General features: G+C 43.1%; 1 protein-coding gene across 4 annotated transcripts in view; it reads right to left on the bottom strand.

Moving 5' to 3' along the window:
• Positions 1-11,136: 11,136 nt before the first annotated feature.
• The window catches only part of BMPER (BMP binding endothelial regulator), a 373,674-nt gene continuing 367,645 nt past the window's right edge, over positions 11,137-17,165 (bottom strand). For all 4 annotated transcript variants that reach the window (XM_061197906.1, XM_061197903.1, XM_061197904.1 and 1 more), the window contains one exon: positions 11,137-11,433. In XM_061197906.1, the coding sequence (XP_061053889.1) occupies positions 11,252-11,433 (182 nt within the window). In that variant the 3' untranslated portion in view covers positions 11,137-11,251. The remainder of the gene's footprint in view (positions 11,434-17,165) is intronic.

Genomic DNA, 17,165 nt, shown 5'->3' with positions numbered 1-17,165 from the left:
ATAGAAAAAGGATGGACAGCTAGACAATGACAACAAAAACATCATAAGAGACCACACCCTGAGGACAGTCTCACAGGAAGAGCAAATGGGCTTCAGACGGTCCCTCCCATCTCTACGCAACCCCAATTTTGTGTTCCTCCCTGTTGCATGTATGAGTTGGAATCATTTGAAAGTCCCCTTTTATAAGCATGGGAGCATTCTAAGAGGCAGCTCTAGGCTCTACCTCAATATCCCAAGTCAGGGAAGGTGGCCTGTGGAGCCATTGCCTCTTCCCAGGGCTCGTGGTGCAGCTGTGGGCACACAGCAGAGATCTAGTCTGGGCTTTAGCTTCAGTGATCACAGAGAGAGGAGTCTCAGATTTCAGGATTTTTCCAGTCCTTATTTCATTGGATTGTCACTGTAACCCTGTGCAATTGACAGAGCAAAGAGTATACTCTCATGACATTTTCATTTATTTTTCTCTTAAGTTTAACCAATCTGTATTGAGTACCTCCTTCAGGCTAAGAACTTTTAAATGAACATGTACTTATGTAGATTAACCCAAATTATGTACCATATAAAAGGTAAAAAAGCTGAAGCTCACTGAGGGTAGACCAGTTGCTCACATAAATACTAAGTTATAGCACAGGGACCAGAATCCTCATTAATCAGGTTCCCAGTACATGGCTCTTCCCACTAGATCAGGGCTTGGCAAATGTTTTCTATAAAGTTTCAGACAGTAAGTATTTTAGTCTTTGTGGATTGGTCACAGTACTCAATTCTGTCCTTGTGGCATAAAACTGGTCTTAGACAATTCATAAGGAGTGAGCATGGCTGTGTTCCAATAAAACATTATTTACAAAAAATGGCAGTGGGCCAGATTTGGGCCATGGACCATATATGCCCACCCCTATGGTAGGCCACTATCTCAGTTCATATAGCATCTGCATACTTAGCCAGGTCCTTACATTTCTCACCAGTTACTTCCCCAACCCAACACTGAGGCACCTACTTGCCTTTCTTCTTTCCTTTCCTGAGGGTTTGGCTTCATGCAAGAATCTGAAATCTGAAATCAGTGCTCTCATGACAATTTTACCTCTGTCCTCTCTTAGGCTAAAATTGATTACAGGCATGGAGAAGCAGGTCCCAAAGAAGAAATTGCATATTTGTGTTAAGAGAAGCCTTGTGATTGAAACTCTCCAGAAGGCTCTCACTGACATTATAGCTCCATTTGTCAGATTCTTGGAGAGCAAGAGGAAGAGGCACATGTGCTGAGATTCCCCTCGGTGATGTTGGGGATCTTAGTAAAGATATTCAGATTTGAGATGGCTGTGACTAGCATCTTCTTCCTGGCTATGCTGTTATCCTGGCCCCCGCATGACACAACATGAAAAATGAAGAACACAACAGACCAAGAGTGCAGCATCCTTCAGGATATGCACCAGGCCGTGGAACCTACTACCCTTGCACAGCCACCTTTCCTATATAGGCATAAAAGGAAGTATATGATTAGATTAGTTTGCCACCCGTCCCTCTGGAGGATGCTTGTTGAGTGCAGTTTTGTCTACAGTGTACCAAGGGCTGTTCTAGGTACCAGAGTTATGTCAATAAACAAAACAATGTTCCTGCTTTCATCAACTAACACTTAATTGAGGAAGAGGAAGATAAATATAGAGGAATAAATCTATAAGATTTTAGACATGGAGAAAAATGAAGAACAAGCAAATGTAAAAACCTTGACGTGGGAACATTTCTGGCAATTTGGAAACAGCAAAGAGGCCTGTAGAGACCAGAATGTCTGGAGCAGTGAGAGACGGGAAGGGAAGTGCCAGACGAGTTCAAAAAAGGAGAAAAAGGCCAAAACATACAGGCTTTTGCAGATGTTAGAAAGGACTTAGGACTTTATTCTGGCTAAGATGAGTTTTAAAAGGGGGCAGGACATGCTATGATAAGAGGTTTTAAAGGTTTACCTTGGTTGCTGCCTGTTGTGTATGCTGTGTGCTGGGGAAGAGGGAAGGGAAGCAAGGGTGAGAGTGGGAGCTCCATCAGCAAACTATTACAATAGTCTAGGTAAGAGATGTTGATAACTTGGACCAGGGTAGTAGCTGTGGGGATGGTGAGAGACGGTCAGCTTTGGAATATATTTTAAAAGTAGAGTTGACAGAAATTACTGAATGAAAGCTGGTTGTAGAAAGTCAGCATGGCCGCCTCTGCAGAGGGACGTTTGTCTGATGGGAGTCTTTCCCTCTGCGAAGATCCCCACTGAGGTTTCAAGGAAGGAGAAAAGAAGTGAGACGAGAGGCAGCTGGGGGAGGTGTAGAAGATGAGCAGATATGTCCGCAGGAGAACCTCTGACATCTCCTGGCCCCCACCGCCAGCATGAGCCTGGATTAGTACTGACACACTGCAGAGACAGGACAGGGCTTTTGTTTTCATTTGCATTTAATTTGCCCAAATGAAAACTGCAATTACTGAGCAGTTATACATCCCCATGTGCTTCAGGGATGCTGTCCCTGGCACATTTGCTATCCCCATTTGGAAAATTCACCCATAAAAGCATCAGATTTGCCTGCATTGTATGTGGAAATCTGCAATTTCATCCTTTGTGCAAGAGATAAAAATTCACCCTGGGGTATCAATTTTAATGAGGCTTAATTAGACCAATTTATAGTAAGCTGAGGTTTCCACTCTGCAGTTTGACAAGCAGCTTGAGCTGGTTCACCACATTTTTATGCGCGGGAATTTCTGTATCTCAAACAAAAGGTCAAATGGAACATCAGATTTTATCTGAAAGACTCCCAAAGGCATAGGGAATTTCTGTTGTCATTTGTGTGGGTGTGTGCATGTCTGTGTCGTGTTATCTTTTTTAGAATGTCCTTACTGATGATAAAAGTGTGATCTTGGGTAGCTGAGTAGTCCATGCATCAGGTGGTCCAGGAGGGCAGATAAAACTGCTCTCCTCTTGTGAATACCTTGATAGTAGCTCATGGTGCTCTTTCCTGCAGAGTCAGGGAAGGATGTTAAATGCCAACACAGAACACAAACACTAACTAAAATTTACCTGGAGTTGGCTGGAGAGATAAGCCACCTTGCCTAGGGATGGTAACTAAATTTTATATTTTATCCTTGGGTCAGAAAACTGATTGAACTATATTATCTTTAAGATATTCAACAAAGTTGATTTTACTGAGTTGCACTTTGATGCCATATGTCTGGAATTTCATCCAGGACTTTTAGAAGGAAAAGCGTTACAAAATTCATTCATATTGCCCTAGGGAAATAGCTGAGGCCGCTCTTCATGAGAAGGGGGATATGAGCCGGGACACAAGAGAAGAGAAAACTGAATAACATTTTCTTTTTTCAATGAATTTTTGAATTAGAAATTCTAGACATTTGACTGAAAAATGGAAGGAATGTTCTACAACTAAAAAAAGTTTCAAAGGGCATGTGGCAAAGAGCCAGTCCTCTCTGCCGCTCCACGAGGCACTGTCTACATTGCCCCTGCACTGCTGGGGCAACCGAATGCCCATCTGCCCTCTAAATATTTTCCCTTCTCATCTGATACGGTGCCTTAAATGCTCACATTAGAACTAGACTATTGGTTAAAGATGTTAAATGCCAGAAGACTCAAGGTAAGAAAATGAAGATATGGTACCTAAAACTGATATTGCATAGACCTCAGAGTGGCTCAAGTATATTTTTGACAGATTGATTCTCGAGGGGGTAGGAACCAGGACAGCTACATTTTTTTTTTAAAGTGCCGGGAAAGAACTGGATCATAAGATGGTGCAAGGAGGGTAGGCCAGTTTGGAATGGGGGTTGGGGAGATGGTGGAGAGAAGCATGTGACAACTCCACTTAGGGAGAGGAAGTAAAAGAAAGGGAAAAAACTGAAAGGTGGAGGAAGGGAGCACATATAGATGGGGGTGGCACAAATTAATAGCTGACATGACAATTTGTTTTAGTTCCTGGTGAAGAACCTCAGGAAGCTCCACTATGATCTGTTCCTCTAACAGAAGAATTGTGGTTGGCCCTGCATTCTGTAAAGATGCTACGGTCTATGAGGGAAGCCTGTCTTCTTTCTACAAGAAAAGGAGCACGAGCAGAGAGAGGGAGGCCAGTCCTACAGACTCACTGGCCATCTGGCAGGAGCCCCTCCCCAGGCATGCACACACCCACGCCAAAGACCTGGGCTGGCCTTCCTGGAGCACCTGCTCACACCCAGCGTCCAAGCACTGAGTCAGACCAGGCTGACACAATCCCCAACATCCAGTCAGCTCAGGCTGTAAGAAGGCTGGTCCATCTGGAAGTTTGTACCTACTCCCAACAGCCTAGACATCTGGAAGACAGAGCCCAGCTTTGATGGAGCTCAGTAGATGCTTTTAGACTTGGAGATCCTGTTCCCATGTGTCATAAAAGGCACATTCCTGAAGACGATGTGGATCAGGCCATGCAGTTCATAGGATGAGAATCTCAGAACTGGATTTTATTTCCTTCCATTTGTTTGAAGGCAACATAGATAAAGCCACATCTGCACAACTGCTGGCTGATGCAGCCCCTCTTAGGTTGTGCTGCAAAAAGATACACGTGGTTGTACCTGCTGTATCTTTGCTGCTTGCCTCATAGCCTCTCCCTGTCTCCTACTAGGCCTCTTCTTTCACAGTAAAAAGGATCACGTACTTAGGCTTGGAGGAGCAGAAACAAACAAAATTGTATGCACTACTGACACAAAGAAAATAAACATTATTAAGTGAGAAAAATAATATACATATACATTATTTTGCTGTCACAAAACAGATAGCCCAAATAAAAGAGCCATAGGAACAATAAATCATGGAATCAATTTCAAGGAAAACAAGTTTTGCTTTGGAAAATTGCATTCAAAATATATGAAATCAACTAAATATGAAAGTTTTAACATTCAATAAATTAGAGTCGGTAGAACTTGAATCCAATGAAATATAAAATTCCCAAAATTTGAAAAAAAATTTATTTTACTCAAGTTTTTAAAGATTAAAAAATACAATGTGTATATCATATTGCTCCTTGACATTTTCCCCCCAAAGTAAAATCAAAGGAAATAATCAGCAAATTCACAGAGAATTAATACAGAAAAAGCCTTCCCTCACTTGCTGCCCTCTCCATTCCCACACAAAAGGGTGAAGCTGATGGACCCACTCTGACTCTCAGGAACAGTTCAGACCTGGAAAACACCTCCCAGCTCCGCTGAAAATCCTCTGGCAAATTCCTCTGGCCGCCATCTTGATCTCCTTTAACCAAAGCAACCCAGCCACTCTGTGGCCCAAGCCAATGGCAAAGCAAAGAAAGGGCAAGAGAATCATGCCATGAATTACAGGAGATCTCAACAGGCAAACCCAAACCGGTTTAGGGTCTAAATTCACCTGCTAGGATGGAATAGCCTGGCATATTAACTGACCATTGGAAGGAGTCTCCCAGTGCATCTCAGAAAATCACAGATGAAGATAGCTGTGTGGATCCATGATGGAAATGCAATTGCTCAGGCTGAGCTGCTCTGACCATGAAAACAGATATGCCCCAAATGTCATCACATAAAACAGAGCGGAGAGTGCTCTTCAGTGCAATCAGGTGGTCTGCCCCCTATCCTCCCTGAGGTTTTAGGGGTGGATAGGAGTGGTGGATGCTGTGGAGAAACCTATCTTTTAATCCTCTTTCTTCCCATTTCAATTTCCTATCACAGCCAGTTCGCTCTGAGAACAAGTGAAGTGAACAAGCCAGTTTGCTAAGACAGTCCTCCTGGTCTGACTGTCTTCAAGAGGGCAATGGGAATTCATACTGAGCGGCGAGTTTCCTTTGAATCACCTTCTTCACGGAGGTGTGCAAGGGATCCAGCAGGAGCACATCACATCACAGGCTCCCAGGGCAGCCCGCGGCGTGTGGGGAGGGTTCCGGCCAGGCTTCCGGCTGCCTTCCACTCCCCTCCATGCTTGTTTAAGCACCCAAGTCAGAGGGAGCTGTTCAGGATCTGATTCCTTAAATTACATGTAGGAACACAGTGACAATGACCGTAGGACAAATGTTATTTATACCCTCGGAGCCCAAGTGAAACTTTTTCATCACCACAAACATTTCCTAAAGCCCAAAATTTCACTGCTGAAAGAACCCCTCAGAGGAATTACTCAGTAAGCCAAGTTCCAGTTTGCAAGAAGCAGAGAAGCATTTTACGTCAGTTTTCAAGGCATAAACTTGGTTATGACAAAGTGGCTAAAACGTAACAGAATTGTTCCAGCCAGAACTCTAGGTGAGCTGTGTTTCCAGAACTTCTACCTGTAGGTATGACCACAGCTGCTGACACTAACAGGTCCAGCTGTTTGGACCCTGAGCATCCCTGACCCCTGCCGTCAGGCCACAGCCAAGTCAACAAAAGCAGTGGTTAAGTGAATAACCAGAACTTGGACAAGTTCTGTTAAAGCAACCAATGCCTAGAGGGTCTGAAAGATGCCTCCTCACTGTATAAATAGGACAGTCTCATTAGGAGCTTCTTCAGTCTTCCTTCCTTCTCTAGATTTTCAGAAGACACATCAAGGAAACTTGAACACACCAGGTACAGGAAGCAAAGAGAGCTTATAACAAAATGACAAAACATCCTCAAACCCTACTTTTGTGCTCCCTCCACTAGAAATCAAGGGAAGTTTGATAAGACCTCTGAGGGTGTGTGAGCTGCAATGCCACAGCTCAAAAAAGTTCTGTGAATCCGCTACATCCTAGCAGGACCCAAACCCTGTTGTTCTCTGCACCCCCAGGCTGCCTGTCTTTCTCCTCATCCATGCAGTCACGCGTGCCTTAAGCTCCCAGACTACACTATCCCTGCCCACACACACACACACACACACACACACACCCCTATTTGCATAGGTAGAGCGTGTTCAGCCTAGTAAGTCTCGTCGCAGGAGTCACTTTCTCTGGCAAGTTTCCCAGACACCTCCCCCAAACAGAAAACCCCAAACTGGGCTTCCTGAGGCTGCCACGGCCAGCTTGTACGCCTCTGGTTCACTACCCGTCATTTATCCTGGACTGTGTCTTAATCCCAATGCTCAGGATGTTTGTTGAACTGAACGGAACACAGCTTAGGTTTTGCTTTACAACAGAAATTTCTGTAAATCTGCTCTCCTGCCTGTGTTCTTTATGTGATGGGCTGGTACCGCCACCACCCATCACTTGCCTATCTGCCACCCAACCTGTCACAAAGTTCTCCCCTTGTTTCCTCCTACCTCCTAGTTTGGGGGCTCATCATCTCTTACCTGGACTATCTCAGGGGCCTCCCACCTGCTCTTTGGTCTGAAAAGCCCACCTCCACTCCACTCACTGAGACAAAGCTCTGATCACGTCACTCCACTGCTTAATGCCATCCCCCAGCTGGATCTGCCCTGGAGCAGACCTTCCCATCTGGAGCCACAGCCCACTGGGAGCTGTGTAGGGAATGGGTGACAGGGATTTTGGCATCCCTTCCACTCTTGGAGTAGTTGGACTGGACCTAAGATGTCCCCAGATGTGATCTCCAGAGGCAAGCAGCCCTATTTACTTCACTACTCAAATGTTATTTCCTGAATGCACTATGACGTAAAACACTTTGGGAAGCACTGCCCTGAAGATGAAACCCAGGCTCCTTAGCATGACCATGGGACGCTCCACACATGTGCTTACCCTTCCCCTCAGGCCACGCTGCTTGTGGTGCAGCCACAGTACAGAGCCGCTGGCTGCCTCAGTGCTTTGCTCTCCCTCTACCTGGAACACCCTTCCCCCTTTCCTTAGCCAGTCGCACTCTGAATTATCCTTTAATTCAGGCGCATCTCTACATGCAGATTTTCCACATTAATGTTTTCAAAGCTGGCTTGCTCAAAATTCATCTGAAAGGAAACACAGTAAAGATGGATCTCATGTGTTCATCATTTGATTGATTTAGTTAATCCTGTGTAACAACATAGCTCTAAAGCCCAAAAGCTCCCCTTGAAGGACTAAATGTCTGGGTTCTTAATTCAGGGTCAACATAATCACCAGCATTAGTTTCTTTCCCCTAATAATTCATTCTGGGCCACTTGAACCTTGTCATTTTTCAAAATTAAAATCCTGAGTTCTTAAAAGGCTTGTACTGATACTTCAGGCTTTAGAATAAGAGACATTTTTTTGCTTGCTCCTGAGGGTTATGTTTGCAGAAGATGGCTAATTAAAATATCTTGGTGCCTGTCCCCTAAGGCATCTCTTTATCCCACACCAATAGCATTCAGACTCACATCCTTGATACTTGTCAGATCCAGATGAATTTGAGTGACAAACAGTAGCAAAGTGAACAGAAACCCAGCAAGGAAAAACTCCACACGCAGCTGTTGCAACCACGAGATTGATGGGATTTGATTTATGCAAGAAAAATGTATCGATGGACCTACCAGTTACTTTTCTTAATTAGGGTAATGTATTCATGGGCGTTTACAACATTATTCTCTATACCTTCTTGTATGTCTGAAATATTTCATAGTAAGAAAGAGTTTTCCAGTCAAAATGGTTTTTCATGTTCAACAAAAGCTGGGGAAAGAGTCAATCACTGGTCTTTCTGTTTGAGGGGAGGTGCCCTTTCACAGGCTAGTGGTCATGTCACCGAGTCCAAGCTTGTACTGCTCACCACATGACAGGCCAATAAATCAACAGACGAGTTGCTGGGGCAAAGGAATACCGACTTTATTCAGAAAGCCTGCAGACCAAGAAGATGGTGGACTAGGGTCCCAAAGAACCATCTTACCCTAGTTAGAATTCAGGCTTCTTTTAGACTAAAAGGGGAGGGGGTATGGTTGGTTGGTGTAAACTTCTTGGTGTCAGAATCCTTTGTTATTGCAGCTGTCACATAGGTTTACAATGTTCCTATAAACCTCCAACAAGACACTTGTTATTCTCTGTTCTGCAACTTTTTATCTCTGTATGAATGGAAAAGTGTTATACCTTGAAAGGTCAGAGCCTTGAGAATGGGGTATCCTGTATATTTCAGGCTAGAGGCAACATTCTTAACTTGCAGCGAAAGCAATAGAATACAAAGGTTAAAGGAAAAGAAATGGATCCAATATGGAGTCAGATTTGTTCTTCCCTATTACAGTCAGATACTCAGGAAACACTCAGCGAGTTTAAAGGGGTGGCTTTTTCACCTGAAGAATTGGTAATTCTCAATGTGCCACCCTTTTAACAAAAATTGCCATTGTAAATGTCAACAATTCATTTTTCCTCCTAGTTCAAAACTTTTAGTTTAGGACTTTCAAAACATTCTTATTTTCACAGGGAGAGGAAAAAGAACTTGCTTTTACTGAGCACGATCTACAGTTGGCCCTGCGTATCTGCACAGGTTCTACCAATCGCAGACTGAAAATATTTGGAAATAAATTTCCAGAAGGTTTCAAAAAGCAAAAACTAGGAGTGTAAAAGGGTTTGCAAACTGTGTCTCAGGTTACTGTGCAAGTAATCTCACTAGTGGCAGAGTGTTTAGGTCTCCTGATCCTCAACCCTGCCCATATACTACAAAGCCTCTTTGTGTTTCAGAGAAACAAATTATGGCCCCAAATGCTTAAACAGTTGTGGACGAGGTCACAAACCACACCTGGAGCCCAAGTCTCCTACATCAAAGCCCCCTTTCCAAGTGCAGCACTGAAGCACTGGCTACCTTGGGTCCCAGATACAGAGGTTGGTTATGGCCCAAGCACAACAATGACAACCACATTCCCTGGTGTCCCAGACAATCACTATTACACTGTGTGACTTATTCAATTTTCTCAAACAGCTGGAGATGCCCCAGTAAAAAATCCAAACTAATCCTTTAGCTGTCATGAATATATGTAACAGGAACACAAATGTCTTAACAAGCAATGGCACTATGCTGACTGTCAAAACTTTGGAGGTTTGCTATTATCTATTAATAACACTCTTTATAAAAATGAGTTATTGTAGGGTATATAAAATATATCTAAATAAAGCTGTTAAAAATGGATGAACCTGAATTTGCCATAGCTTATTTGTAAAGTATAACACGACACATCTTGAAATAGAAAATGCATTGTTTTAAATCTTAAGCCCTTTATTTACTACAATGCAGAACATTTTATTTTTAGACATCAGTGGGTTTTGTTTTGTTGACATGTTCACTTATTCAACTGAACACAAAAGTCATGAAAATCACATGGTGACTAGTAGTAAGAGCAAGCATGTAGACCATTCTTTGTACTGATGTTAAATCAACCGATCAGTAAAGCCTTTCTTTCTGTCTAATAATTAGGACAAATTCACTGTTGCCAAATAGTGTTGGTCTAGGAATCCTCTAGAAATAAAGGCTTTCATTTCATACATGGAATAGTCACAAAATGGAGATAGCTTATTTTAACTCATTGGATTTGCTCATCCTAAATTGCTGTGAGATTCAGAGAAATGGATATTTTGTCATACGCTGTGCAACAGTTTCTTCAAATACCTGCTCATCCTCAATAAAACTAACAAGTCATCCAGACACGCCATCATCTCAGTGTGGGACACAGAGGTGGACATATCCATCATACACACATATAAAATTAGGAGACTCAAGGAGTATGCAAAGATGGCAAGAAATCATTTGATTCTTCAGTTATGCTCTAGTGACAAATATATATTTCTTGGCAACCAGCCAATCAGTTTTGGAAATAATATCAGACCATGACCCAATAAAGTCTAACAGCCTACCCCTTGCTTACATGCACCATTAGAGCCTGTCACCAATCACTAGCCATATTTCTCAGGCATACTTTCCTTTCTTTGGAAGCATGAAATGCCCCTAGATAAATTTGCCCTTCTCCAGAAAAACACACTTCCCATTCAACTGCAAATCCTATTCAAATCAAAAATTAATTCAGGCAGGCAATTTGGATTTCTTAGAAAACTTCTTAAAAATGACAAATGTATGTGATGGTAAAGCCATCCAATATGTCTGCATGCTGCCTTATTAAATTAAAAACACCTGGTTTATTTATACAATGTATTCAGTGGCTTACAGATTAGGATCCTAGAAACAATACATGTCTTATAGCAAAAAATATACATATAATAATCCACCTATAGTTTATATAAATGATGAAGTGTTTCTGAATATATCTATATATCTATATATGTACACATATATACTCTGCGTGTGTATTTGCAGAATCAGCACACAAATATCGCAGTCTTTCATTGGCTCTTCCACCTCAGTGTCAAGAACACCAGGTTCAAAGTCTGAAGGAGCGGAACAAAGGTCACCGCTGAGGACAAAGGACTGGCTTGATGCACCTTCCTTTGTGAAGGACCAAGTTTGCTGGACAGTGACAACCCGCAACACACGGCTTATTGCAGGGACCGATCTCATTCCAGTTGTCACAGGTCTTGGCACATCCCGGGCCACAGGTATCATACACGGCACCGTGCTTACACTGGGTGGCTGAAAAAGAGGAGGTGACGTAGGTGAGATGTGGGGAAACCATTAGAGCCAGGTTAATTCACCCTCAGCCCCATGCCATTCCCGAAGGCTCACGTCACTCATGGCACTGGTCTCCCCACAGCACAGGTGCAGCTCTGCATCCTAACAAAAGAATAACAAACACCCAACACTGCCCAAACACTCTAGGAACCACCTGCACCTAGAAAAACAACATCAAAGATCCACCTGCTGGGCCAGCGAACTTCAAAATAAAATAAAATGAAAAAGCTTTATTCCCAGATAGGACAAACTATACATTAGTCAAGCTACAAGGAAATCTATAGGTTATTTAGGTATTGAGAATAGTATGAAAAGTTAACTCCAAATAGTTCTTCCAGCTATTGAGCTGCGATGAATAAAAATAATTTCTGCAACCACCTCGATATTCAAATATACAGAATTACACATACAGGGAAAAAACCTGCCAAGGGTATTGGAAATGAGTGACATATTTTAATCTAGTGATCATGTGTTGAATTAATCAATTTGAGACAAATTGAGCAAGAGTCGGGTAGGGACCAATGGAGAAAAATTAGATGTGTGACGGGGGAGAGGGAAGTAGCTGGCTGGCTGGTCAGAGAACGTAAAAATGATGATGTAGCCAAATCATAGCAAGTTGCTATCTTTGCTAACTTGGAGCTGAAATGATTTTGACAATATTCTGAGACATCCTGAAATTCATGAATACATTTGTCAGAAAAAAATACTGCCAACATTCTGGAAGTTTTATGACACGTGGACTTTTCCATCTGAGTTACTTCCAGTGACAATCAAAGGCGCCACCCCTCATTCTCAGGAGTAGGAATGTTGATACATGTAGGGATTTAGAACAGGGAACCAGGCCGCACAGCAGGAGGTGAGCGGCGGGCAAGTGAGCGAAGCTTCATCTGTATTTACAGCCACTCCCCAGCACTCGAGTTACTGTCTGAGCTCCGCCTCCTGTCAGATCAGTGGTGAAATTAGATTCTCAAAGGAGCAGGAACCCTACTGTGAACTGCACATGTGAGGGATCTAGGTTGCGCGCTCCTTATGAGAATCTAATGCCTGATGATCTGAGGTAGAGCTGAGGCAGTGATGCTAGCGTTGGGGAGTGGCTGCAAACACAGATTAGCATTAGCAGAGAGGTTTGACTACACAGAGACCATAATACATCAATTTCTTGCAGACTCATATCAAAACCTTATGAGTGAGCGGCAAGTGAGAACAAGCTCAGGGCTGCCACTGATTCTGCATTATGGTGAGTTGTATAATTATTTCATTATATATTACAATGTAATAATAATAGAAATAAAGTGCACAATAAATGTAATGTGCTTGAATCATCCCAAAACCATAACCCCTCCCCTCCCCGGTCCATGGAAATATTGTATTCCACGAAACCAGTCCCTGGTGCCAAAAAAGGCTGGGGACCGCTGATTTAGAAGAATCCTCTTGAAGAACAAAAATAACAATCCAGCCTCCAGCTGCACTTGCCTTTGTCTACAGTTGCTGGCACACAGCTCGTAGAACACTTGGAAACCTCCAGAGTGATGAGTGTCTTTTGTATGCTGGTAAGGACTGGTGCCTAGGGTCCCTAGATAGTTTCAGGATGGGGGTTGGTTACCAAAAAGACCAAGGCATGATTACAGGGTTGGAACTTTCGGCCCCATTTCCCAGGGATGGGGAGAGGGATTGGATATTGAGTTAATCACTTTCAGCCAGTGATTTAATCAATCATGCATACATAAGGAAATTTCCATACAAAGCCCTAAATGACTAACGACAAGTTCAGAAAACTTTGAAACTGGCAGACACATTTAGGTGCTGGGATTATGGTGTCCTCACTCCACTGGGACAGAAGCTCCTGTGCACTGAGACCCTTCTAGACCTTACTCTCTGTACCTCTTCATCTGGCTGTCCATTTGTATCCTTTATAATAAACCAGTAAGAGCAAATAAGTGTTTTCCAGAGCTTTGTGAGCAATTCTAGTAAATTATTAAGCCTGAAAGGGGAGGGGGTTGTGAGAACACCTCTCTCCCCCGACTTTGTAGCCAAGTGGAGCAGACGTGAGGGTAACCTAGGGACTCAGTACTTGCAACTGGCACCTGAAGTGAGGCGTCTTGTGGGACTGAGCCCTTAAACTTGTGGAGGCCGATGCTAACTCTGGGCAGTTAGTCTCAAAATTGAATGGAATTTGAGGACACCCAGTTGGTGTCCAGAGTGTTGGAGAATTGGTTGGTGTGAGGAAAAAAAAAAAAACCCACACATGTGGTGTCGGCTTATTGTGAGTAAAAACAGTTCGTTTCCAGGGCACTGGACTTTTCCTTATTTCCCAACATGCTACTTCTCCATTTTAAAGTAGTCCATCTATGAAACTTACTTCAATTAAGTAAACCGCATGTGCCACTTGTTTTCTGCCTGGATCCTAACTGACACAGTGGATAAGTAAAAGTTTACTACTATACTTTAAGGCTACTTTCCCTAACGTTACCTCCACCATGGAACTCTAGTATGTTGTTTTGGCTTCTCATAATTTCATTCTATTCCTTAGGCCACTAGGAACCTCCTGGAGCCAAGCCAAGCCTGAAGACCCTGCCTCTTGCCTAGTGCCACTGTCAAGCTCGGTGAATGTCACTGCCATTCACCCTATCTTCCCCTCTTTTAGACTCAGTTCCCAACCTTTTCTCCTGCCTCTCTTGTCTGGATAGGATGTCCCTTGACTGTATACTCAGAGCACCTGGTGCCCACCTCTATCCCTGCATTTGCAACATGAAATTATAATCATCCATTTCCTTGTCCTCTCTTTCTCCAACTAAATCTAGGCTACTTGAGGGAAGGGCCGTTTTGTTTATTTTCAGCAGTAGTGTGGTGTTTAACATATAGAAGGGACTCAGAGAGCTGCTGTGTGATTGATGCATTGATAGATGGATGAGTGGGTGGATCAACTTAATTATTCTTCTTTAAATCTCTTAACTTATGCATTTCTGATAATCTTTTGACTTTTTACGGATCCCTTCCAAGTTCTCTTTTTCTCTTTTCAGTGATTAATAGAATATCCTATACATTGGACATGCCTAATAACTTGGAAACACCCTAGCTGAATATCATATTCACAACAAATAATTGTATCCATGTGTTGTTCTATTTTTATGGATCTGTGGTGTTCAAAGCTAGAAATCAGGGTCGACAGAGAACCTCCCAATGCCTGGACCCCCACCCCAGACCAATTAAATTAGAACCTCTGAAGGTAGAACCAGGTTATCAGTATTTTAAAAATAATTTTAAAAATACTCCCCAGCACAGTTAATTTTAATGGGCAGCCAAGTTTGAGAACTGGTCCTGTAAACAACCCTCACATTCATGCTTCGGTCACTGTAGAGACTCACGCCTTTTCAGCAAAGAAGAGGGCAACGAATATTTCCACGGTGGAAGTAGGTGCACAATGGAAGCTCCTGCTGTTTCCCATCTTCCTCCACCTAAAACTCTACTGGAGCTCTTCCCAGTCTCAGCGCACTCATCCTCTCTTATTGATGACTTAGGACATCTGCAGGAGCACCTCAACCCACCTCCCTACTGCCTCTCCTCATCGGCACCCAGCCTTCATTTGTCATTTCTGCTTTCTGACCCGTCTCTTCCAGGAACTTGCTCTATTATTTGTCCTTTTCCATGCACATTAATCTCTGTCTCTATTGGCTCCATCCTCTAAATATTGGAAACATTTTCAGGTCAACACCAATCTTTAGCAAAATATTCCATCACCTATCAGACTTCTTACCTCCAGACTTTATAGAAAAGTTCACAGTCATTTTATCCAGTTCCTGTGCCATGAATTACCACTGGTGACCTACCTTCCTCACCCACCATTTTACTGAAGCAGTTCCCGCCGACGTTTTCCACAATGACCATATCCACGGACATAGAGGCAGTCCCCATTCTCACATGATCTCACCACAAAACACTTAGTCTTTTTGTCCATTTTATCTTATGACACTGAAATGTCTAGGTTCTTCTGCTAACTTCTTGCAAACACCTTCTCTCTCTTGGGCTTATTTACCTGCTCCCTGGCACTAAATGTTCAAATTGCCTCCAAGACTCTTCCCCTGACATTCTCTTCTCTTCTCTTCCCTTTCCTTCTCTTCCTCTCTCTTCCCTTCCCTCTCTTTCTCTCTTCATCAGTTACTACAGTATTAGCTCTAATTTCCAGTCAAAAAGCTCTGAAATTGATTATCATCTGTTTGGATTCTCTTCCCAAACCAATCATTTTCCAAGTCTTAATTCAAACGTCACCTCCTTCGAGTAGCTACCTGGATCTCCCCCAGGATACCCTTCCCTCTTCTTCATCCAACAGCACTTTTCACATTATAGTTATGTTTACTTGTTTTAATCCCCCAATTACTGTGCAGCTGTAGTTCTTAATCAGAGATGCTCACAAGAGTCTCCTGAGGATCTTTTAAAAGATACATATTCCTCAGCCCCTTCCCTAAAGATTTTTGCTCTGTGTCTACAGTGAAGCCTTGGGTAGCTGTAGATTTTAAAGGTTCCAGGGGTCACTACAACCAGCACCCCTGGTTGAACAGAATGAACCACTGAGGCTGGGACTCCTGAGGGCAGAGTCCTTGTCTTCTACGATGCAAATTTCTGGCACAGGGCCAGGCACAGAGGACAGCTTAATAAGTGTCTGTGCCTGTTGGATGATGATTTCATCTTAACGATATTCAATCCATCATCCCGGTTCCCAAGCTGGATTACATTTGGCTGGCCTTAAGTTCATTTTCCACTCTGCTGCTTCCAGAATGCCTCTTTCAACTCACTTTTCCCTCCAGATACTTTGTTCCCTTTCAGATCTTGCAAAGATCCCTTCTAGTATGAAAACTCGGCAGAATTTCCCCTCTCCCACCCATGTTCTTCCTTTTCCTTCCTCTCCTATAGACATGCATTCTCCCATGTCTTTTCTTCTCTCTGACCTCTCAATTCTTTCTTCTAATTCCACCACTTAATTTTCTACTGCTCCTCTGTGACATCTTACCTTTGACTACTGAACACTAAGATTTCCCTCACCATCTACAGGTAGAAATTAGAAGGTTGAAAACGAAGAACTACTAGAAAAAAAAAAGGATCTTTTTCATCATCTCCATTCAATTCAAATTAAATCAACAAACATCTACTGAGTATCTACTATGTGGCAGGCATTCTCTTAGGCCAGGGAATCCAATGTGAATCAGATACCATCTCTGACCTCCAGTCTCAGGAGCCTGGACTTACAACCAAATAGGTGAAGGGGCTACATAAACAGATGGTTAATTAAGTGCAAGATGTACACGTTAGACAGTGAGAACAAAGAACAGTGGAGGAATAAGAGAGACATCAATTCAATGTGGAGGGTTGCGTAGGGATCCAGGAAGACTTCAGAGAATAGATCCCACTTAGGTCTTAAAAGGTGAGTAGACATTGTCAGTCAGACAATGGCAGGAAGAGTTTCCCAGGCAGAGACAGCACTGAGAGCCAAGGCGGGGGTGGGGGGTAGGGGGTAAGGGGGTGTCAGCAACAACAAGCAGCCATGACCCAATCAGAAATGGGAGGATCCTTGCTTTGTTGGAGGAAGGGAGCATGGGATTTGAGTGGGAGAGTGGGAGGAGACAGAGGCAGAGGAGTAGGCAGGGGCTGTAAGCCTTGAGGAAGAGGAATCTTGCAAGGGTTTTAAATGGGGGGGATGA

Source organism: Eubalaena glacialis, chromosome 8 (genome assembly GCF_028564815.1).
Source record: "Eubalaena glacialis isolate mEubGla1 chromosome 8, mEubGla1.1.hap2.+ XY, whole genome shotgun sequence".
Taxonomy (NCBI): Eukaryota; Metazoa; Chordata; class Mammalia; order Artiodactyla; family Balaenidae; genus Eubalaena; species Eubalaena glacialis.
This window is presented reverse-complemented; position numbering and strand designations above follow the sequence as displayed.